Here is a 21,913-nt window from a genome sequence, read left to right as displayed (position 1 = left end):
TATTTACATTTACTTTATATTTTAATAAAAATTTTAATGTTTTGCTGTTAAGTCAATTTATCGAATATTTCAAATGTGACAATGTCATGAAAAAAAAAGTAAATTACCAAAAAGAAATAATATTAAAGAGGTTTTCTTTTTACATATATACGAGTAAGTAACTAATAATTAATCAGTTTATTACACATAAAAGGCAAGGAAATAACCTATTATCTTATTCATTCAGGCAACAAACTATGACCACAAAATAAAATAAATACATACAAAAATTTTATTCCTGCGGAGTGAATTAAAAAATAACGGTCTCTGTGGTATGCGCGATGGATTTACAAGACGAAGGTCATGGGTTCGATCCCCGATTGAGGTTTTCTTAATTGGTCTAGGTCTGGCTGGTGGGAGGACGCGACCGTGGCTAGCTACCACCCTACCGGCAAAGACGTACCGCCAATAGTAGAGGAGCCGAAGAGGGGATTTTTGCAGTTACTCGAGCGCGGCAAATAAACATAAGGGACTATACCTTGCACGTTGTTGAGTACCTCCACCAAGTATGAGCCCATAATATTGGTGGGTACATTTAGGGCAACCAAAAAAAAAACTAACTTCGGAAATACTCAACCAGCGCGTCAGATTAAGATAAGGTAGGTGAGTTGATAGCTAAAAGGTGTGCATGTTTTCTGACGATTTCATTAAGCCAAAGTAATAAAAAATGTTTTTAAAGTCTGTAGTTTTTTTTTCTACCGCTAAAATCGAAAAAAGTATATATCCATTTATTAATCCAATCATTTAATCTACCAAATGCAATCGGTCCCCATGACGCTTTAGTAACTGCAAATTTAGCATCTCGCTTGTAGTAAGGGATTACTACAAGCGTCAAGGTATGGATTTTCATCCTACTCCTTACAAGCTAGCCCGCTTTCATCTTAGATTGCATCATCATTTACCATCAGGTGTGATTGTAGTCAAGGGCTAACTTGTAAAGAATAAAAAAAAACTAAATTCAAATATAAAAGTAAGTACCTACCTAGTTTTTAATTTAACGTTTAGGTACCTACCTACCAGCGGCGCGGCGAAGAGGTAAAAAATTCATACTTATAAACCGGAGTAGGTATGAATTTCCTTTACTTTGGGACGGCTTACCTTTGTCAAATTCCTTCGCCACTGCTGCGTACCCATATGAAGTACCTAGGTAGGTGAGCACGTATAGCGAAAGATTGTGAACAACAACGCAAGTGTGCGTTGTTTGCGGAGCTATAATTACAACAATAACGTGTTGATAAGACAACAGCTATTGCGCAGCTCCTCTCGCACCTCACCTTGACGCGTGTGACGCGGCGCACGCCGAGTGCGTGCCGCAGCGAATGCGCCCGCAGCGGGAGCGGGAGCGGGAGCGGGAGCCGGAGCCGTGATGCCTAGTTCGGACTACTTTAGTACTTTAGTCGAGTGCGAACAATTTTTGGATTTACCGCCCAAAAGTCGTTCGTACTCGACTAAAATACTAAAATAGTCCGGACTAGGCCTGAGCGAGTCGAGCAGTGAGCATACTGAGCGTGAGCGAGTCGAGCGCGGCGCAGACTTAGCCTGGACTGACTGGTAGGGTAGGGTAGGGGTACTTGAAAGTCTACATCGAGTTTCACGCGGACGAAGTCACGGGCGTCTGCTAGTAATAGTAAAAAAATGTTGTGAATTCATAAATATTTAGATGTTTATTTTATTTTTATTTATTAATTACTCTTTATTTGTACACCACAAAAAATAAAAGAAAACAAGCAAAACAGAAACACAAGAATAAGTAGAATACAAAAGGCGGCTTTATCGCTTAGTAGCGATCTCTTCCAGGCAACCTTAGGCTTAGGAACTTATTAGGACAACTGTAGGTGGTGTGTACGTAATAATAATGTACATATACATACATACAATAACTACACACTAATACATAAACCATAATACACAAATTATATAATAATTATAAATATCATAACATAAACTAATATATATAATATATCATTATGTCGTATGATAAATATTCTAATAAAATAAAATATGTAACTAGTGACTAAGATAATATGTCTTAACGGATTTTTTAAACAAGTCAAGGGATTTGGATTTCCGAATGTCGACTGGGAGTGCATTCCATAGCTTAATAGCACGTACAACGTACGTACGTACGTACGTACAATGAACACTTGTAAAATTTACTCCTATGGAAAGGCATACACAGAGTAAGAGCACGACATGTTCTTAGCTCTGATTGCACTCCCAGAAATGTGAATTTCTCCTTAAGATAAGGAGGATATTTTGGATTAAAGAGCACACAGTACAGAAGAGAAAGTACATGCAGATCCCGGCGACGGCGAATAGGAAGCCACTTGAGTTTCTGACGAAATTCAGATATATGGTCATATTTGCGAAGGCTAAATATAAACCGAATTGCAACATTTTGAAGTCGCTCAAGTTTATTAAGATAGTCCTCAGTCAAACTGGGATAGCTTGCGTCCGCATAATCGAGAACAGAGAGTAGGAGAGAATTTGCTAACATAACTTTGGTAGGAATTGGAAGAAGAGAACGTAGGCGTCGTAACGAACTCAACGTCGCAAACGTCCTCCTACTCAACTCCTTGACATGCATGCACCACGACAATTCCTTGTCCATAACAACTCCAAGGTTTTTAACCGGATCACAATACGGTATCATGACACCGTTGTAAACAATAGGTGGCACGTCGCCCCAAACAACTCTTTAGATTAGACTAGGACTGCCAATAATGATTTTATATAGATGTTTTCTTTCTAGTTAATTAATTAAGCTGCCAACAGAGGGACGAACGTCTTAGCATTACATTGGGTCCCGAGTACCGGGATAGCCCGATACTTGTGACCGGTTGTAGAGATGTAAACATCCTTCAACATGTCAAACATACCTAATAATATAATAATTCATTATTGTCCACTAGAATTTAACATAAAATTACATTACATTAGCAAGAGCTTCATTATTACCTACCTGACGCCGTGCGGTTTCACCCGCGTGGTTCCCATTCCCGAAAGAATACTGGGATATTATATAGCCTATAGGTTTTCTCGATAAATGGGCTATCTAACATTGAAAGAATTTTCAAATCGGACTACTAGTTCCTGAGATTAGCGCGTTCAAACAAACTCTTCAGCTTTATAATATTAGTAATAGTAAAGATTCGTTAGTAATAACATTTTATCTACTTCGAAAATAGATAAGGTGGTGGTAACGTGCGGCGAATAGCTCACGACTCACGACGGGGGCTCACGACCCTCACGACTCACGACGGGGGCTCACGACCCTCACGACTCACGACGGGGGCTCACGACCCTCACCTCACGAAACCTCAAGAGTCCTCAAAAGGCCTGGGTTGGATTCTATATACAATACAGTTTATTTACTTCTGGTACCGCTTGTCCCTCAGTTGGAGAGGATAATATAACCTGTGTTTAACCTCTATTACAAAGGTTTCCAGTATCGATGTCGTAATCGTAAAGCGAATTGCAACAAGTCGGCCGGTAGGCTCGCAACAGTACATACTGATATAGTTACGTGGCAATATTTTTCACTGCGTTATCAGAAAATACCTATTCCATAATATTGGCCGCCGCTTCGTTCGCTATTTATCTGGCCCTGTTGTAAAACCTTTTTAGCACGTATACTAATAACTCTCTGCCAAACATCTTTGTACTTCAAGCCGTTTTCCGATATTTCTCTGACGAGTGACCTTTCACTTTTATAAGGTACTAGCGGACGCCCGCGACTTCGTCCGCGTGGAAATCAATGTAAACTTTCAACCCCTATTTTATCACTTTAGGGATTAAATTTTAAAAATTCTTAAATCACATTATATTTTGTACTTTTTATGATTTATGAACAAATTTTTAAAATTATAACTCAAAAATGAAGGACTTTCCATATAAACTTTCGTCGCCTATTTTATCCCCTTAAGGGTGGAATTTATCAAAATTATTTCTTAAGGAATGCCTACGTTATAGTAGCTTTATGCGTGCAAAGTCCCAACCCGAGTGGTTTAAAATTGTCAAAGTATCATACAAACTTTCGTCCCCTATTTTATCCCCTTGGGGGTAGAACTGATCAAAATTTTGTCTATATTTTATCACCCACGGGACTGGGAACTACATAGATGAAACCGCGGGGCATTTGCCAGCAGATCATATTATATTATTAGCACTTCCTCTTAAAGACAAACTGAAACTATGAAGTCTTTGCAATTTCGTATTCTATACAGAGTGCTCACGTCGCAGAATTCATTGACGGCCGGCGGTGCAGTGGGTGCTGACTACACCTACTGCATCCAAGGTTGCTGGTTCTTTTCCTCTGTGGAAAGTATTAGTGTGCAGCACATTGATGTTTTTGATGTTTTCTGTATCTAAGTGGTTTAGTGTACAAGAGTACTATAAGTACATTATGAGTATGTACCTAATATAGAGGCGAACGCCCGCAACTCGGCAGTCGCTGGTACCACGAGTCAAAATTAAACAATTTTACCCTTCAACATCTATCCATATTTATTTACACGTTCAGCTGTGCGCACACAGCGCCGCGGCCCCGGGTGGAATTCGTTCCGCACTTCACCCGATAGTGTGCAGTCAGCTTTATAAATAACTATTCACAATATGTACAACGTCAAATGTCAATGCACGGATACACTTCCGCGCTGTCACAGCGCGTCACGTCAGCGCCGGCAGCCGCGTCAGACGCGTCAGAAACAGCGTCAGAGGCGTCAGCGTCAGCATCCAGGCGCACCGCACCCGCCGCGCCGCGCTCACCCGCGCCTCCGCCTGGTCGCGCTGCATGCCCAGCTCGCCGTCTGCCACAGACACAGGCGGCGCTCGTTACTGACGCAGATAAATATCAACCAATAGCGGCGCAACCGGAAATATCGATATCTCTTTAATTGCGTTAGGACGAAATATATCAGATTGAGGCAACTCCGTCACCATTGGTCCACATTTATCTATTTCTATTTACGATAACATGGCTTACTGTAGGCGTCGTTGAAATAAACTCTAAATAATATGAGTACTGATCTCCCAAAACCAAGGATTATGTATTGTTATGCGACTAAATTACTCTATACAAATAAGTATCTTTATTTTGAGGTATATAAAAAAACAAGACCTTATCATATTGTGAGATTATTGCCTATTCGCAGACTTATTGTTGGATTTTTGATGATAACGTTTATCGGATACCGACATTATATTATAATATAATAGATATTGTTATAGATAATTAAGTTCCAAGCGCGATAATAATAAAAAGACTAATCCAAATAAAGTACTTTCTCTTTGATGTGACACGACTAGCGTTTAGCATATCGCGGCCGACTCGCGGCGCCCTGCGTCGGCGTCGTCGACGTACCTGCGTCGTCGTCCAGGTGCAGCAGCAGCGTGGCGGCGGCGCGCTCCCCGCCCGCGCCCGCCGCGCCGCACGTGTAGCGGCCCGCGTCGGCGCGCGTCAGCTGCGTCAGCGTCAGGCGCGACACGACGCGCGCCGGCCAGCGCTCCGTGTCGAGGCTGACGCCGCCGCGCGCGCCGCCCGCGTCCAGCGGCGCGCCGGCGCGCGACCAGCGCACGCGCAGCGGCGGCAGCGCGGCCAGCGCGTCGGCCGGCGCCTCGTAGCGCGCCTCGCACGCCAGCCGCGCCGCGCCGCCCGCCGCGCGCACCGCGCCGCGCGCGCCCGCGCCCAGCGCGCGCACCGACACCAGCGGCAGCGACGACTCTGCCGATCACACCGACACTGCCGTCTACGCTCGACATCAGCCTCGCTCCGCCTTGTGCGGAGCGAGGCGAGGTACCTAACGGCCATTTAACCGAAGTACGTGTAATACCTACTCGTGATTACCCCTATTTATCCTAACTCTGGACTGAGAGTTGTAATTGAAAACTTGCAAGAAAGAAAATCTCAGTATCTCATACCCAACCCAGGATTCGAACCCAGGACCAGATGATTCGAAACAACAAGCAAACCACTGGACTGACTAGATCATTAAGCCGCCGCCCGGCAACCCGCATTATAATTATGTATTCTGTGGTAATACGCCTTATGTCCCCTCCCTTATAAGGAGGGTGGCCTCGCCGTAAAAGTAATAAATAGTGAGTCATAAAATTTAAAATTATGAATAGTCGTTCGTCCTATGAAAGCTTCCTATGAGTTTGGGAGCTATGGTGCCACTGACAGACAGACAGACAGACATCGTCGCGTCGGGGGTTGAAAATACGACTTGATGTGCAATATACAATTATTATTGATAATTATACTTGAATTATGATAACGAATAAAATTGCAAGTTGATACCGCGTGCGTGCTATCGGGCCTGCACTCTGGCGCTGATAGCTGCCAGTGATATATCGCCCCGCGCTGTCGCTAGATTAGATACGACCAGAAAATAACAAACAAGATTACTGAATAATTATATTAAAGGAGTTCTGAGTTTGACAATGGAACAGATAGGAGATACCGAGGTAGGTGCTACAGTTATTTGATAAGACAATAAGTGTCTAATCTAATAAGTAGGTACTTTATCACAATTAATATAATAAAAGATGATTGTTTTAACATGAACATGCAAATTGTAGAACCAACTGCAAGTATTTGAACAGCGCACTCCAGGGACTGCCTTCCTACTCAAAAGAGAGGGAATCCCTGCAGTTCCAACAGCACGTCGAGCCGTCGGCCCCGGTCACTGTCATTCGCTAAGCTCGCCGACACGGAGTGGAGCGGCATGGTAGATCTGAGCTCCACATCCCCTCTCCTATGGCCCCTCGGCTTCGGCCGTCACTCACCCACGACGGTGAGGTTGAAGAACAGGCTCATCTTGGGCTCCGTGTTGATCTGGCACTCGTAGCGGCCCGCGTCCGCCGCGCGCAGCCGCTCGATGCGCAGCGTGTGCACGGTGCTCGCCCCGTGCGCCTCGTGCGCCTCGCGCGCCTCGTGCGCCTCGCCGGCCTCGTCCGACCCGTCGCGCGCCTCGCCCGGCGCCTCGGCGCACGACACGCGCGCGTCCGCCGTGAACACGTCGCCCGCGTGCGTCAGGATCTGCAGGTCGCTGGAGCGCACCCACGACACCTGCGACACGGAGCGCGGCGCGTCACGGCAGGTGCAGGACACGAACACGTCATCTGAATGTGACAACTGGTCCCCGTCCGCTCAGCAAACACTGTTAAATTGTATGTGTGACGGGCAGCCGCCAGCCTGTGCAGAGTACGCATGGGTGTAGATACACCGATGTACCTACACGTTACTGTCAGATGCAGCAGAAAGTCGGAACAACGAACGGTTCACGATGATATCACATACATTGACATATCGAGGATATCCCTGGAAGGTAGCCGTGATTGTCGGATTCCTTCCGGCGAGAGCTGATGATGAAGAAGTGAGAGAGGTGACGTCAGGCGGAGCGCGCTTCCGGGCGCGTGGCGCTATTCCGGGCGCGAGTCGTTGACCGCCGCCGTCGCCGCTCACAGCGCGGGACGATTCGCGCGCGTTTCCGCGACACGCGCCAGATCGCGCTATTTTTGGAATTCGTTTAGTGGTGATCGCTCGTAACGTGTCCGATTTATTGTACGTGCGGAGGATGGACGGCAGGCGATGGTACGTAGGCGACGCGGATACCGATGTCTTCTCGTCAGCGCAAGACACACTCTAGTTAGACGTAGTGAGCCCAATCGGCCGCGTCGGAGTAAGACGAAGACGTCATGGTATTGGGGAGAAGTAAACCGACGCGCGCCCCGCGTTTTTTTATATTAATACTAATTATCAAGTAGTAGAGTGTTGTAACAGCAGCCCGGCGTGCGCGTCACTGCAGTAGCAACAACAGCAGCGACATGACAACGGTCGCAAATTTAGCTTTCCACTTGATCGAGGCGCAAATTGTTCTGATTGATGTAATGAAATATGGACCTGTCCCGCTGCGGCGGTTTGGCGACAAGAGCGAGTTGCGAGGGCGCTCGGCGAGCGCACGGACGGATGTCCGCCGCACGGAGCGCGGGCCACGTGCGGCGTGACATTGGCATTGACTATATTTAGAGTTCAGCGCCGAGGACGACGCGCCGCCTGCGCGCCCGCACCACCTGCGCTACACACACTACGTGCGCACTGAACGCTACTATGTCGCCTATTAATAGTTGCATACTTGCTGCGGTATGCGACAAACCCGAAAACTCACAAATATTTACACCACAAGTCTCGGGCGTCACTCACCGCGCGGCCGGCGAGGCGCAGCACGCGGCAGCGCAGCGCGGCGGAGGCGCCCGCGCGCGCCAGCACCGCCGTCTGCTGCTGCGGCGCGAAGGCCGGCCCGGCGTCGCGTCCGCCTGCAACGAAACATCTGCTCTCAATATAGCTCACGTGGTCGGTGACGAGACTCGTGTCTTGAGTCGTCTCAAGGAAGGAGAAGGTGGCCCGTTAAAATTATTTTTTGGGCCAGTACAATAAAGTATCTACGCGGCCGGAGGCCGCGCGTTTTTTGTCCTTGGGTAAAATGCCCCGTCGCGTTTTTTTTGTAAAATTTCAAGTTTGTACAAACTTTCAACTCTATTTTTGTCCCTATTGCATATCACATTCTATTAATAGTCAATGTTATCTGTTACCATAAACAAAATTTAAGAAATGACAAACTTTCATAAAAAAACTTCAACCCTTATTCAACTACATAGGGGGAAGTTTACGAAGTTCTTTTTTCATGTTAAGCCTACCGTATGTGGACCATTTTTCATATAATATATGACTTGAAAATGTTAGATGTTTTATTTCAGAAAAACTTTAACCTCTTTCATCCCTTTAGGGGTTGAATTTTTTTATTCCTATTGCATTTCACATTCTATTAGTCAATAGTATAGTCAATGTATCTCTTACCGTGAATATAATTTGACACAAATGAGGGACTTTCATAAAAAAAAGTTCAACCCTTATTAAACCCCATAGAGGAGAATGAGATTTGAGATTTTTCTCAAAATGAGTTGAAAATGTTAGATTTCAATTTCAGATTAATCCCTTTCATCCCTTTAGATGTTGAATTTTTCATCCCTATTGCATTTTACATTATATCGATAGTCCATATAATTTATTACAGTAAACAAAATTTGAGTAATGACGGACTTTCATTAAAAAGGTTCAACCCTATTTTAACCGTTTAGGGGTGAAATTTTTGTAGTTACAAATATAACTTGATAAATGACTGATTTTTATTTTTTCATAGACTTCAACGCCTTTAAGCGCTTCAGGAGTTGAATTTTAAAAATTCTTGAACTACATTACATTTCGCATTTTCTTCTTGATTTATGGACTAATTTTTATAACTGTAACTCTAAAAATGGAGGACTTTATATACAAATTTATTTAAATAGTATAGTATAATATAAAAAGTACCAATCCTATAAACCGCTCCGTATTATGTTTTCAAACCTTGCTAAGTTTCATTAGAATTCATTCAGCGTGATGCCCGGTCAACACAAATACGGACAGACAGACAGACAAGAAATCAAATATTTTTGGCTCCAGTATCAATTATATAATGCCCTCTAGTAAACATTTTCAAAATATCTTCAATGTACAGAATTTGACCTGTTACAGTTTTATTATAAGTATAGATAGATTAAATAAATATCAATGTTTATAACTCAAGTCAATTCCCAGAATTCATACCTAATAGGTATTTACACTCTCCTGATTTTTTTAACTTATCCATAAATAACCGTTTAGCCGATAGAGGGTGGGGACACTTGACGCTAACAACAATTGATTATATTTTATTAACCGACTTCCAAAAAGGAGGAGGTTATACGTTCGGCTGTATGTATGTTTTTTTTTTTTTTTTTTTTTTATGTATATCCAGCGATAATTCCGTCAATTATGGACCGATTTTGAAAATTCTTTTTTTGTTTTGTAGGGTTTACTTCCAGGGTGGTCCCATTTTTTTCATGTCAGGATCTGATGATGGCATCCTGGAGAAATTGAGGGGAACTTTCGAAAGTTGTAGAGACGGCTAGTACGTTTGTTAGTGTTTCCATAAGGTATTTTAAACCACTACAACTTTATGAAAGTTTGGAGTTGGTCTGATGATGGAGCCGAAACACAAACGATGGAACTCGTCAAGGATTTACAGCAGTCACCTTTTGTTTAGGCTTGATTAATTTGTATTGATGAGTACTTTCCACCTATATGGGTTGTGACTGTATTAAGGGTCTGGTGATGAAGACGAGGGCCAGTGAAGAGAACTCCTCGACGGTTCACAGTAGCTACCTTGTGTTTGGACTTGATAATATTGTATTGATAAGAACTTTCCACTTAGACAGGTTGTGACTGTACACACGCAGTGGGTATGCTAAAACTAAAAATAAAAAAATTAAAATTTTAATAAAAAAATTCAACCGACTTCCAACTCAAAAAATAACTTTAACTAAAAAGCAAAAAATAACATCCTACCTATGTGCTACCTTCTGATCAGTTTGAAGGCGGTGCCAAGCCAGTGTCATGTTTTAATTAAAGCTCTTTCTGGAATAACCACAGAAATTTTGTAGTTTAAACGTATTTAATTAAAACATCACTGGCTTGGCACCGCCTTCAAACTGATCAGAAGGTAGCACATAGGTAGGATGTTATTTTTTGCTTTTTAGTTAAAGTTATTTTTTGTTAATTTCTCCCGTTTTCCCAACATTTCCCTTCACTACTCTGCTATAAGTACACTATAACCTGCACAGGAGTATGAAAAACAATTGTGCCAAGTTTCGTTAAAATCCGCCGTGACCTTTTTATTTCTTTAACGAACATACAGACAGACAGACAAAATTTTACTGATAGAATTTTTGGCATCAGTATCGATCACTAATCACCCTCTGACAGTTATTTTGCAAATATATTTCATGTACAGAATGACATCTCTACAAAATTAAAAGTATAGATGAACACGTCGGATTTTCACTTCCCAGTTTTCTAATCAAACAAAGCTAAACACTCTTGATCAACTCATCAATATACCTACTCTTTCAGTGCGCTTTCATTTGAGACTCGAGACATTCGGTTATTCTTCCCCACTTTCACCCCCCCCCCCCCCCCCGCACAACTTTTAAACGGCTTGCCGATTTTCATTTAACATATTATTTAAATGCAGGGGCAGGGTAGGGTAGGGTAGGGGTAGGGTAGGAGTAGTTGAAAGTTTACATCGAGTTTGACGCAGACGAAGCCGCGGGCGTTCGCTAGTATATATTACAATGTTTTGGGTGTGTCGTGTGTAGAAGGTACATCATAATGTTATCAGAAGTGTTACCTAACAATTTCGTTAATATTAATTCAAGTTCAAAGTTATTAGCAAACGTGTAAGATAAATAAAATAGCGTTGAAATTGTCTTTAGATTATCAAATTATGTATTTAAGTATAATAGATACATGATACGATTAATTTTAATTACATCAAGGCAATTTTAGGTAAAAGTTAGGTAATCAACCTAGCACTAGCTACTTCAGGATATTTGGATTTTGGTGGAAGGAAATAAATGAAATAATAATAATTAATTCAAGATGCGGGCCTCGATTAAATTATAACTGTATAACTGCCAAGCTGAGTATAACCAGTATTCTGGATATACTTGTGCCTACTATCCGTAGCAATATAAATGCGAAAATAAGTATTTCTGTATAAATGGCTGTTACCTATTCATGGTTTAATCGCTGAACTAATTTTCGATAAAGCACAACACTACTACTTATTACATTTATACCAGAAAAGTAGAGTCGCGGTCCGTTGTAATGTATAACTGTGACGTAACCAGTGACACAGACTACAACATTAGTGGCATCGCTCCGGGACCATGACGAGCCGACATTAGCCGATGCGCCGATGTGCCGATGCCGTCAAACGCCAAAAACAAATCTCTGAACTGATTTAACATTCGCAGCTCTAAAGATAGTCCCTCCTCTTCCGCAGCGAACCGTACCAAAAGGTTGGCGCTACTTTTAGATCTATCAATTTAGATTTCAGTAAGTGCGTACAATCACATCAGTCCTACTGTAGCGCGCACCGGATGAGGCCACGAGATCCCGCGATGCCGTGAGTAGTTGGCGAGGGGGGAGGGAACGACCGGCCTCGCATTATTAACATTTCAACACTTCATCGCAGAGCTATATTTACCCCGCGCTGACACACAAACTTACTATCGGCGCCCCGCCCCCCGCGCGCCGCCCGCGCTCACCTTCCCACCTCAGGGTGTCCCACACTCGTCACTTCCATTCCATTCCCATCGATAGCGCCGATTGCGTCCATCCAGGCGACACAAACCGACCCGCCGGACTTCTGCCGACCGAACTAGCAACAAACGATCTCGGCGAAATAATTTGGCAAACGGCTTCACGATTTAGCAATTTTCAGAACAATGTTCGACGTAATTAAACTCATACGTGTTTGAACGCAACCAGGTCAGCGCCACTTATCGCCGAACGCCGTAGCGGTAAGTATTGTCGACCGGTGGGCGCGCACTCGGAGCGGCGCTCGGGGGGAGCGAGGGAACGCTGTACATTGTTTGCGCTCACAAAAGTATTCCAAGAAGTTAGTTATTGTTCCGTCCCTACAGGGAGTGCCGACTGCAGCACTCGCGCCCTCCGGAGCCATTGTTCTGCTCGAGTGCGCACGTGCACGCCTGCAGCGGCGCGTCGCGGGAGGTCCGCCGTCCGTCCCTCGCCACTCGCCGGCACTGTCGCCAGCGCTGACGATACAGCCACGTCTCCGGGAGTCCCGGCTTTATCTTATATAAGGCTTCAGCTAGTAGATAAATAAACATAATTTTATACCTCAACCATTTTGGTATAAATTGTAAAAATATTCCGCGGATCCTGAGCGCGAGCGTTTACTATCTTTAGTTTGTTTACATTCGTCGTAACCGAGTTATCTCTCAACCTCAACAAGTGTTTGTGGCAAAACATTCGCGATAGCAACCATGGTACAGATATACGACTGTAGGTATGTCAGCCAGCGCCAGCAAAAATGGATCCGAAATAGATTCGACATCATTACAGCGACATAAATTTTAGTTTAACTTTGAGTTGTCGTCATTTGGAACGCTCCCGAGGCCCTTTGATCGGAATCCGGGCCACTTCCTCTGCTACAGCTCCAGCGGACGCTCGCTCTGTCGCCGCGACCGTTCCGTCGAGTACCTACCTGCCGTGCCCGCCTAGTGCCTCCTCGCACTCCCGGGCTGCTACGAGCTATGAGCGAGACTCGCCACCTAATAGGTCCGGATCGTGCCTAGGTTGACTCGAATCCATGACCTCGTATCACGACGCCGCAGCGGCGGAGCAGCTGCGTGGAGCCACACAACCAGCGGCGGCGGCGCTCGGCGCAACATCAAAGGCTCCATTAAAGTTGTTTACCGCTCCCGCTCCGCACGCGCCGCGCCTCTGATCATTTATGCAGCGCTTTGACATGTCCATTACAGCCACTATGTCATGCGGTTAATCGTCATTTAAGTGAGAAATTATGAAATTAATCGTCGATTTCTGTAATTTCTCGTCGTCGCACGCCCTCACGCCGCGACGCAAGTCGGCGGGCAGCGTTATATACTTATCTACTAACGACGCATGAACTCCTACATCCTCCTATTTCAGCCACTGACAATCAAGTAAGCTGACATCCGATAAAACTGATCGTACGTTGGTCGCGATATGCCTGACATCATGCCAATCGCGATCAACACAAAATCAGTTTTTCGGACGTCAAGCCGTTAGCGCTGCAGACGTGTTAACTTACTTGATCGTCAGTGGCTGACATTAAGTAAATACTAACAATCAATATCATCATCATCATAATCAACCCATATTCGGTTCACTGCTGAGTTCGAGTCTCCTCTCAGAATGAGAGGGGGGTTATGCCAATAGTCCACCGTGCTGGCCCTATGCGGAATGGCAGACTACACACACGCAGAGAATTAAGACGCATCTCTGGTATGCAGGTTTCCTCGCGATGTTTTCCTACACCGTTTGAGACACGTGATAGTTAATTTCTTAAAATGCACACAACTGAAAGGTGGACGTGCATGCCCCGGACCGTTATCGAACCTACGCCCTCAGGAATCGGAGGCAGAGGTCCACTGGGCTATCACAGCTCACGTCAATGTGGTGTACATATTATTATGCTTTCTGTGATATCATGTTCAAATGCCGTGTCAACCGGGGAAGTACTACCTTGCCAACAACACTGAAATGCTGAGTTTTCTGATTAAACAGAGACGCAGATTAATCGGGCTTGTGACGCTTCTACACCTGGGCTTTATTACGGCCAGCGCATCGGGACACATTCAAACGAACGTATGTGTCCCGGCGCTGGCTCCCGGCATCTGTATGCGCAACAGTGATCACAATGCCTTTACTCTATTTTTATTGGCAACTGTAAAGCAGACGATTCTCTTTATTAGCCCAGGACCTCTACGCTGCTCCGATGAGGATCATTTGGCTCAGGGTGGCTAAACTCTCTGTAATCCAGGTTAATAATATTTGGGACGATGCGACGGCTCGATGTGTTCTCAGACTTTAGTGTAACTTCCCATTTCCCAACTCAGGACTGGTATAGAACATTTCAACAGAATTATTGACTGCGCGAGACTCAGCCTAGAAATTCGTGATTCGGTGCCGCTTATGTTAACTACTGAACAAACGAGGTATAAGCGCAATACTAGGTATTGTATATTGATAGCGCAACAGAGCGACGAGCGACGAGCGACGAGCGACGCGCGTTAGATCGCGCCGCCTGCGCCTGTCCGCACTCCGCATTACGCCGCTGTCGCTGAGCGCCCGCGCGTGAAGGAGACCATCAGAACAACTCATAACAATCGACATCAAACGGTAGCTTTACTATTCGCTGACTGATCCCTCGGTGTAGACTCCTGGGCTATATCACAGAATACATAATTGCACAATCAGGAACCTATATTACTTACGTAGGAACGGTTTCGCAATTGCTAATGCGAGACTAAGCTCGGTACAGATGTTTAGATTGACAACGGTCAGCGGCGAAGCGCTCACAATAGACCGACTATTACGAACGTTAATTATAGAAAAACAAGATTTGCGGCCGCACTCACACACGCGTGTAAAGCTATTGTATATATTGGCGCTTGCTTGTGTGCTAATGCTCGTGTGTGGAGCTTGTGTCTGTGTGCGTGCGCTCCACGTTGCAGCCGAGGTGTTCATCACTAAGCCCCTTTTGATAGTATTAATTAGTAAGAAATATCAGATTCTAAATGAACAAATGTATGTAATGTATAGGTATGTGTATAAGTGGCCACACATTCGCTAATAGTTACTTTGATCGAAGTTGTGAGCACATTTTACAACTAAACTAGTAAACCTCTCAATCATCTACTGACTTCGTCTGTTGTCTCAGTCGTCCACAGGCTGCGAGCTGCACATTGTCCCGTGGTGTCACTACAGGGTGTCGACTGTGGACTGACTTCATTAACTAAATGTCGGTCCAAACACAAAATGGCCCGGGCCTACGATACTAAGGCCGCGTGGCTGTGAGCTCAAAAGTGATCCAATAGTTATACTAGACTGTATATTGTTCCTAAACCGCGAGCCCTAATACTAATAGCCTCCCATATTTATATGAAACTAGCGGACGCCCGCGACTTCGTCCGCGTGACACTCGATGTAAACTTTCAACTATCCCTACCCAACGATACCCCTACCCTACCCCCTACCCTACCTTACATTACCTTACCCTACCCTACCCCCTACCCTACCTTACCCTACCCTACCTTACCCTACCCCTACCCTACCCCTACCCCTAACCTACCCTACCCCTACCCCTACCCTACCCCCTACCCTACCCCCACCCTACCCCCACCCTACCCGTACTCTACCCCTGCCCTACCCCTACCCCTACCTTTTTCTGAATTTTGCTATAAACCTCACGGAGCCCGAGACCTTTCCAACGAATGCAAAACCGTGGAAATCGGTTCGTGCGTTCTAGAGTTATAGCATCAGGATGGAAAACCGGACTTATTTTTATATAGTAGATTTTTATATAGTAGATCACATAATATATGAAATAATGACCTCTGCGTTAGATTCGGAGAGCGTAGGTTAAAATCCGGTCCAGGGTAGATATGCACCTCTAACTTTTCAGTTATGTGCATTGTGCATTTTACAAACGGTGAAGGTAAAACATCGTGAAAAAAACGAGAAATTTCTTAATTCTCTGCGTGAGTGAAGTCTGTCTGTCAATCCGCATTGGACTAGCGTGGTAGATTATTATTAGCTGAGCATACTGAGAGGAGACTCGTGCTCAACAGTGAGCCGAATATGAGTTGTTAATGATGAATGATGTTTGTACCTAACAGGGTCTTTATACTGATAGATGAGCAAAATAGTTATTATTTATTGTAGGTACAATGTCGTTGATTTATTGTTAAATTTAGGGACCGCGATAAGTCAGCGGAAAATGTCAAAAAGTGCGTACACAAAAACCAGTTGCCAATTCTACAGGACGTGAGGGGAATTTGAGGATGATAAAAGGGAAAACATTCTCAGATTGTAAGAGCGTGCGCGAGCGCTGAGTCAGTTTCAGCGCGCGGCGCCCACGTGGGCGCTGAGTCAGCGGCAGCGCGCGCACCGCCCACGTGGGCGTACTTCCGAACGCGCGAGATTGCAAAAAATATAAATACGTGACAACCGATAATGATTTGGCAGCGGAACAGAGCGACGGAATGCAAGAGAGCGGCCGGTAATTTATCAAGCGCGGGCGGAATGGCTTCACTTCCTCCAGCGCTGACTCAGCGCCAGATGCGCCGCAGGCGAGAGCACGCGGAGGACTCGCCACGTGTACGTACTTCTGATGCCTCTTCTCACGACGGTGCGGTGACGGGCCGACGCTCTCGCTTACGGTGACCGCCATTATAATATCATACACAACCACGGATTCATTTATTGACAAAATAATTTGACGCGAGACCAATACCTAAAAGTTCAAATCCCTACACGCGCGGACTAGAACACGCGCGCTAGTATTTTGTAATCTGCCTTCTGGACATAGCTCCGTCATAATAATATTTCTTAAAACTTTTTCTATACTTACCTCTAACATCTTTCATCTTGGAACACCAATTACCGAGGTGTAGAAAGAACAAAAGGGCCATATACAGTGAAAAATTTTGACATTTCTATATATATTCTTGCATATATATTATTTGCTAGAAAATAATACACCTGCAGCGCCGGGCGGCACTCACCCGTCAGCAGCGGCAGTGCGGCCAGCAGCAGCAGCAGCGCACCCGCGCACATGCCGCCCGCGCCGCACCCCGCGCTCACGTCACCTGCAGCGCCGGGCGGCACTCACCCGTCAGCAGCGGCAGTGCGACCAGCAGCAGCAGCAGCGCACCCGCGCACATGCCGCCCGCGCCGCACCCCGCGCTCACGTCACCTGCAGCGCCTGGCGGCACTCACCCGTCAGCAGCGGCAGTGCGACCAGCAGCAGCAGCAGCGCACCCGCGCACATGCCGCCCGCGCCGCACCCCGCGCTCACGTCACCTGCAGCGCCGGGCGGCACTCACCCGTCAGCAGCGGCAGTGCGACCAGCAGCAGCAGCAGCGCACCCGCGCACATGCCGTCCGCGCCGCACCCCGCGCTCACGTCACCTGCAGCGCCGGGCGGCACTCACCCGTCAGCAGCGGCAGTGCGGCCAGCAGCAGCAGCAGCGCACCCGCGCACATGCTGTCCGCGCCGCACCCGCGTCACATCAGCTCGCGCTGCTCGGCTGACTGAAACAATTAGAGCGAACTGTTTTTCAGTTGGGTCAGAGTATTGTCTACCGGTGCAGGTTGCGCATAAGCACGTAAGATACTAAAGTGCATACTGTTTTATGTACTGCCTATTGTAGCACACAGTACGCCCCTCGTTTACTATCTCCGCTCATAATCCGTTATTAAATCCTCCCCTCTACTTGAAATCTCTAGAAAATAAAATTTCGTTCTCTGATTAATGAGTTTTATAAATCATTCCAAAGTACGTACGAGTATTTTTTTGTAGGAGGAAGGGGGGAAATGGATGACGTCCGGGGTAGCCTGGATGTCATCCAGGAGGATTGCTACGGATTAAACCTCCGACCGTCCTTCTCGAAACCGATTGGGATATTACTTCGGGAAACGAGTAAGTAGGCACCTACGTATATGTGAATATGAATATGTATGCGTTGTTTGTTTACTCTCCACCTGTGCAGGTACCTCGGTATCTAATGGTATCGAACTGACCGACAGTTCAGTACGGTGAGCAGCCGGTGAGCAGCCGGTGAGCAGCGGTGACGTCACCGGTCGACACTCGCGCCGCATGTGGTGCGCAGTCGCCAGTTTATTGTCTATTAACTTCGTCTGTGGAGCGAGATATCACGACCGGCTCGAAGCCATCTGTCGCGGGGTCATAAAATCGCCGCCACAGTCGAAATGAACACAAATTATGACAAAATTTAATTAACTTTACGATAAGGGCCCTTTTAAATTAGTACCGACAGTCATCAACGTCGTACAATGAACCTTCGGTATAGCGAAGGGGGAGCGCAGTGCGGGGCTGCTCCTGACTCCTGTGAGGAGCCGGTGCATCCGTGGTGTTCTGACGCGTGACTACTTGTGGTTTAGCCTTGACCGAGTGCTTGACGTATTGGCACGACAATAATAGTGTGCCACAATTTTAAAATACTTATAAATTATTTTCTTTCTTTCTTTCTTTCATTTATTTAAAACCAGGTATGTGTTCTATATAACGTTAGAATGAAAAAAAACACACAGGTCTTTTATTCAACATAATAATCGTAAAAAGTAGTTAACGGTTTTATTGATAACTAGCGGACGCCCGCGACTTCGTCCGCGTAAAATTTGTTTTTTTAGAAATCCCTCGAAAACCATGGATTTTTCCGGGATGAAAAGTTGCCTATGTGTTAATCCAGAATAAAATCTATTTCCATTCCAAATTTCATCCAAATCGCTTTAGCAGCCGCAGCGTAAAGGAGGAACAAACATACACACACACACAAACTTTCGTCTTTAAAATATTAGTGTGATAGCGGTCATGCTTTCGCTTTCGCTTTTACTTATGTACACATCTTCCCTACCCCTACCTTACCCTATTCTCTACCTAAACCTACCCAACCCTACTGTGCCCCTACTTTTCCCTTACCCTACCGCTAACCCTAACTCTACCCTACCCCTGCCTTACCTCTACCCTACCCTTACCCTACCCCTACCTTACCCGTACCCTACCCGTACTCTACTCTACCCGTACTCTACTCTACCCGTACCCTATACTACTCGTACCCTACCCCTTTCCTGCCCTACCTCTATCCTTCCCTTCCTTCCCCTTCCCTATCGTACCCCTACCTCTACCCTACCCCTACACTACCCCTACCCTACCCTAACCTACTCGTACTCTACACCTTCCCTACCTTACCCCTACCCTTCCCCTACCTTTAGCAAAATCGGTCCTGCCCTTTGAGCGTGGTGCGATAACCAAAGGACTATTTCCCAAGAAACTAAAGAGGTGTAATCTCTGGATCTACTGGACCGATTTAGAAAATTCTTTTACCAGTAGTAAGCTACGTTATTCGCGAGTGTCATAGGCTATGTTTGATCCCCATATTCACACGGGAACGGGAACTACGTAATTGAAAGCGCGGGGCGTCATGTAGCGGAATTTCTGCGTCTTTTAGAAATTTTGTATTATCTCCGAAACTATTTAACTAATTAACATACTATAAAGGGCAAATCTTATCTCCATAATATCCTTGTGATTATTAAATAATTTATTTTGATAAGGATTTAAGTTAAGTAGCATAAATAATGACTCAAACCTAAGTATATAAAATTAATAATTTTTAAAACACAAAAGGTACTATATCTGCTAATATATAGAAGATAGATATATGACGTCGCGGACTTTTTTGTAGAACTTTTAAAGATACATAAAGCCTTCATACATTAATTTCAATTTTACACAATGGTTAAGGCAGCGCATGCGAATAAGTCTGCTTAAGAAGATTTTCGGTCCGACCTGTATGACAAAAACTGTGTTAACTCGGCTAATATATATGATACCAATATAGCCTATAGCACTCCCCGATAATGTAGCATTCTACTGGTGAAAGAATTTTTGAAATCGGACCAGTAGTTCCGAAGATTACCCCATTTAAAAAATGTGACAAACTTACAAACTTACAAACTTTACCTCTTTATAATATTAGTATAGAAGTATAGATAAAGTTAGATTGCAGGTAAGTAGTTAAAAAAAATACTTTTGAAAAAATTTAACTTTTCTTTCTGAATGTTACCTCGGATTTAACATTGTAGTGATGGTGAAGGTTACGTCAGCTCTCTGACCGTAACGTAAGGTAACGTGCACACGTGCAGCGCATCCGCGCCGCGGTCGAGAGGGATGCGACGCGACTGTCGCGTGAGTGACCTTTCACAACAACGACCAAAAGAAACAACAAACAACAGTCGCGGTGCGTACGTGAGCCGCGAGCGCGCACACCGCGCTCGGAACACGCAAAGGTCGCGTGCGCGCAGCTGCGAGCGCTAACTCCTGCCCGAAATAGGAAACTAACATTCCGTGCCTCGCTGACGACTCTCTAATACCAGATGGAGGAACCAAATCGTAAAACTTTAAGCGATGCACGTAAACTACAGCTGCGCGACGCGCGACCAGTGCTCACGTCGCTCGGCGCCGGCGCCGCGTACTATGAACGATTTGAAAACTTTGAATTTGATTTGAAATCAGAGAGATGAGAGGTCTCCGTCTCATCCCAGTGATGAGCAGCATCAGAGAGAGCTGCTCTCAGTATGTACATGCAGGCCGACGGTTGTGACAGATAATAGAATTAAATAAAAAAACACAACACTAGATACCTACCGTTGCTCCGTCGCGAACCTCTATCGACGAGTAGAGCGAGATGTGGCAGTCACGAGTGATGCAACAGCGAGTAGGCCTGAACTATACTTTATATCTATCAGATCTTCATCGAATCGAAATAGAAGCAGGTAAAGTACATATTTAACACCACAACTAAACACTAACACAATCAGTAAACAAAATCTTTTCGAATCATCCGTTAGAAAACTTCGCCAACAAAACTTCGAATGGAGGTAGTTGGTCGACCGCAATCTTTTCCCGTGGTTTCCCGGTCGAATAATAATGTCAAAAGTCACAGATTTGTAAACGAATGAGAAATGAGCTGCCACCAATTTGTAGACCTTATGTCGTCAGCGAAGTGCGACTGATCGCGCGTGTCCCGCGTCCCGCGACTCCGGCAGCACCACTCGCGACCAGAACACACGCGAGCGCGCAGCCAGGGCGCGCGACACTGCCGCAGTGCGCGCGCGCCGGGCGGGCGGCCGGCCCACGTGCGCCGCCCGCCCGCCCCGCGCCGGCGACCCCGCGCCGGGACTCGAGCTCGAGTATCGATCATGTAGGATGCCGATTAAAGAATTCTGTACATACAGGGTGTCCCGTAAATAGTACGACATACTCTACAGGGCAACAGCTGGACATCAAGGCCTACTAAAATAACGCAATATATTATGTTAGCCGAAATTTTACGGTCATTAAGTTATATTGATTTTCACTCTACAAGTTATTTGAAGAGAAATGAACTAATAACGAGTGAGAACAGAACGGCAAGTAAGATTTCAATGTTAAGTTTAAGAACACTAAAAAGTTATTTAGTCTGTATGTCGGGCTTGCATAAATTTAAAATAAATATATAGTTTTCAAAATTTCTTTATCGGCGTATCTTGCTTACATACTCATGCTAAATTACAACTTTCTAGCGCTAATAATTTCTGACCAAAACCGCGAACGGACAAACGGAAAGGAAAATAACTCGTGGGTCACAACGTAGTTCAT

General features: G+C 45.3%; 1 protein-coding gene across 2 annotated transcripts; it reads right to left on the bottom strand.

Moving 5' to 3' along the window:
* Positions 1-1,539: 1,539 nt before the first annotated feature.
* LOC112049714 (uncharacterized) lies at positions 1,540-21,372 on the bottom strand. Of its 2 annotated transcripts, XM_052886381.1 has the most exons (6): positions 20,921-21,372; positions 17,685-17,784; positions 8,243-8,355; positions 6,826-7,108; positions 5,402-5,761; positions 1,543-4,847 (listed from the first exon to the last, which is right to left on the bottom strand). In XM_052886381.1, the coding sequence occupies exons 2-6, from the start codon at positions 17,734-17,736 to the stop codon at positions 4,708-4,710; spliced, it is 948 nt and encodes a 315-aa protein (XP_052742341.1). In that variant the 5' UTR covers positions 17,737-17,784; positions 20,921-21,372; the 3' UTR covers positions 1,543-4,707. The 2 variants fall into 2 exon arrangements, with proteins under 2 accessions (XP_052742342.1, XP_052742341.1); XM_052886382.1 differs by lacking the exons at positions 17,685-17,784; positions 20,921-21,372 and adding an exon at positions 17,257-17,586 and having other exon boundaries at positions 1,540-4,847.
* Between the last annotated feature and the right edge of the window lie 541 nt (positions 21,373-21,913).

The sequence above is a fragment of the Bicyclus anynana genome, chromosome 17 (assembly GCF_947172395.1).
Source record: "Bicyclus anynana chromosome 17, ilBicAnyn1.1, whole genome shotgun sequence".
In the NCBI taxonomy this organism is placed as follows: domain Eukaryota; kingdom Metazoa; phylum Arthropoda; class Insecta; order Lepidoptera; family Nymphalidae; genus Bicyclus; species Bicyclus anynana.
Note: the sequence above shows the minus strand (reverse complement) of the source record. Positions and strands in the feature narration are given on the sequence as shown.

What these genes read in the sequence shown, in the direction of transcription:
- LOC112049714 (XM_052886381.1), bottom strand. Translation starts at nt 17,736, where the DNA reads ATGTGCGCGGGTGCGCTGCTGCTGCTGCTGGCCGCACTGCCGCTGCTG. An exon ending in CGCACTGCCGCTGCTGACGG is followed by an intron (nt 8,356 to 17,684) that starts GTGAGTGCCGCC and finishes GTTTCGTTGCAG; the next exon opens with GCGGACGCGACGCCGGGCCG. An exon ending in CTTCAACCTCACCGTCGTGG is followed by an intron (nt 5,762 to 6,825) that starts GTGAGTGACGGC and finishes TGTGATCGGCAG; the next exon opens with AGTCGTCGCTGCCGCTGGTG.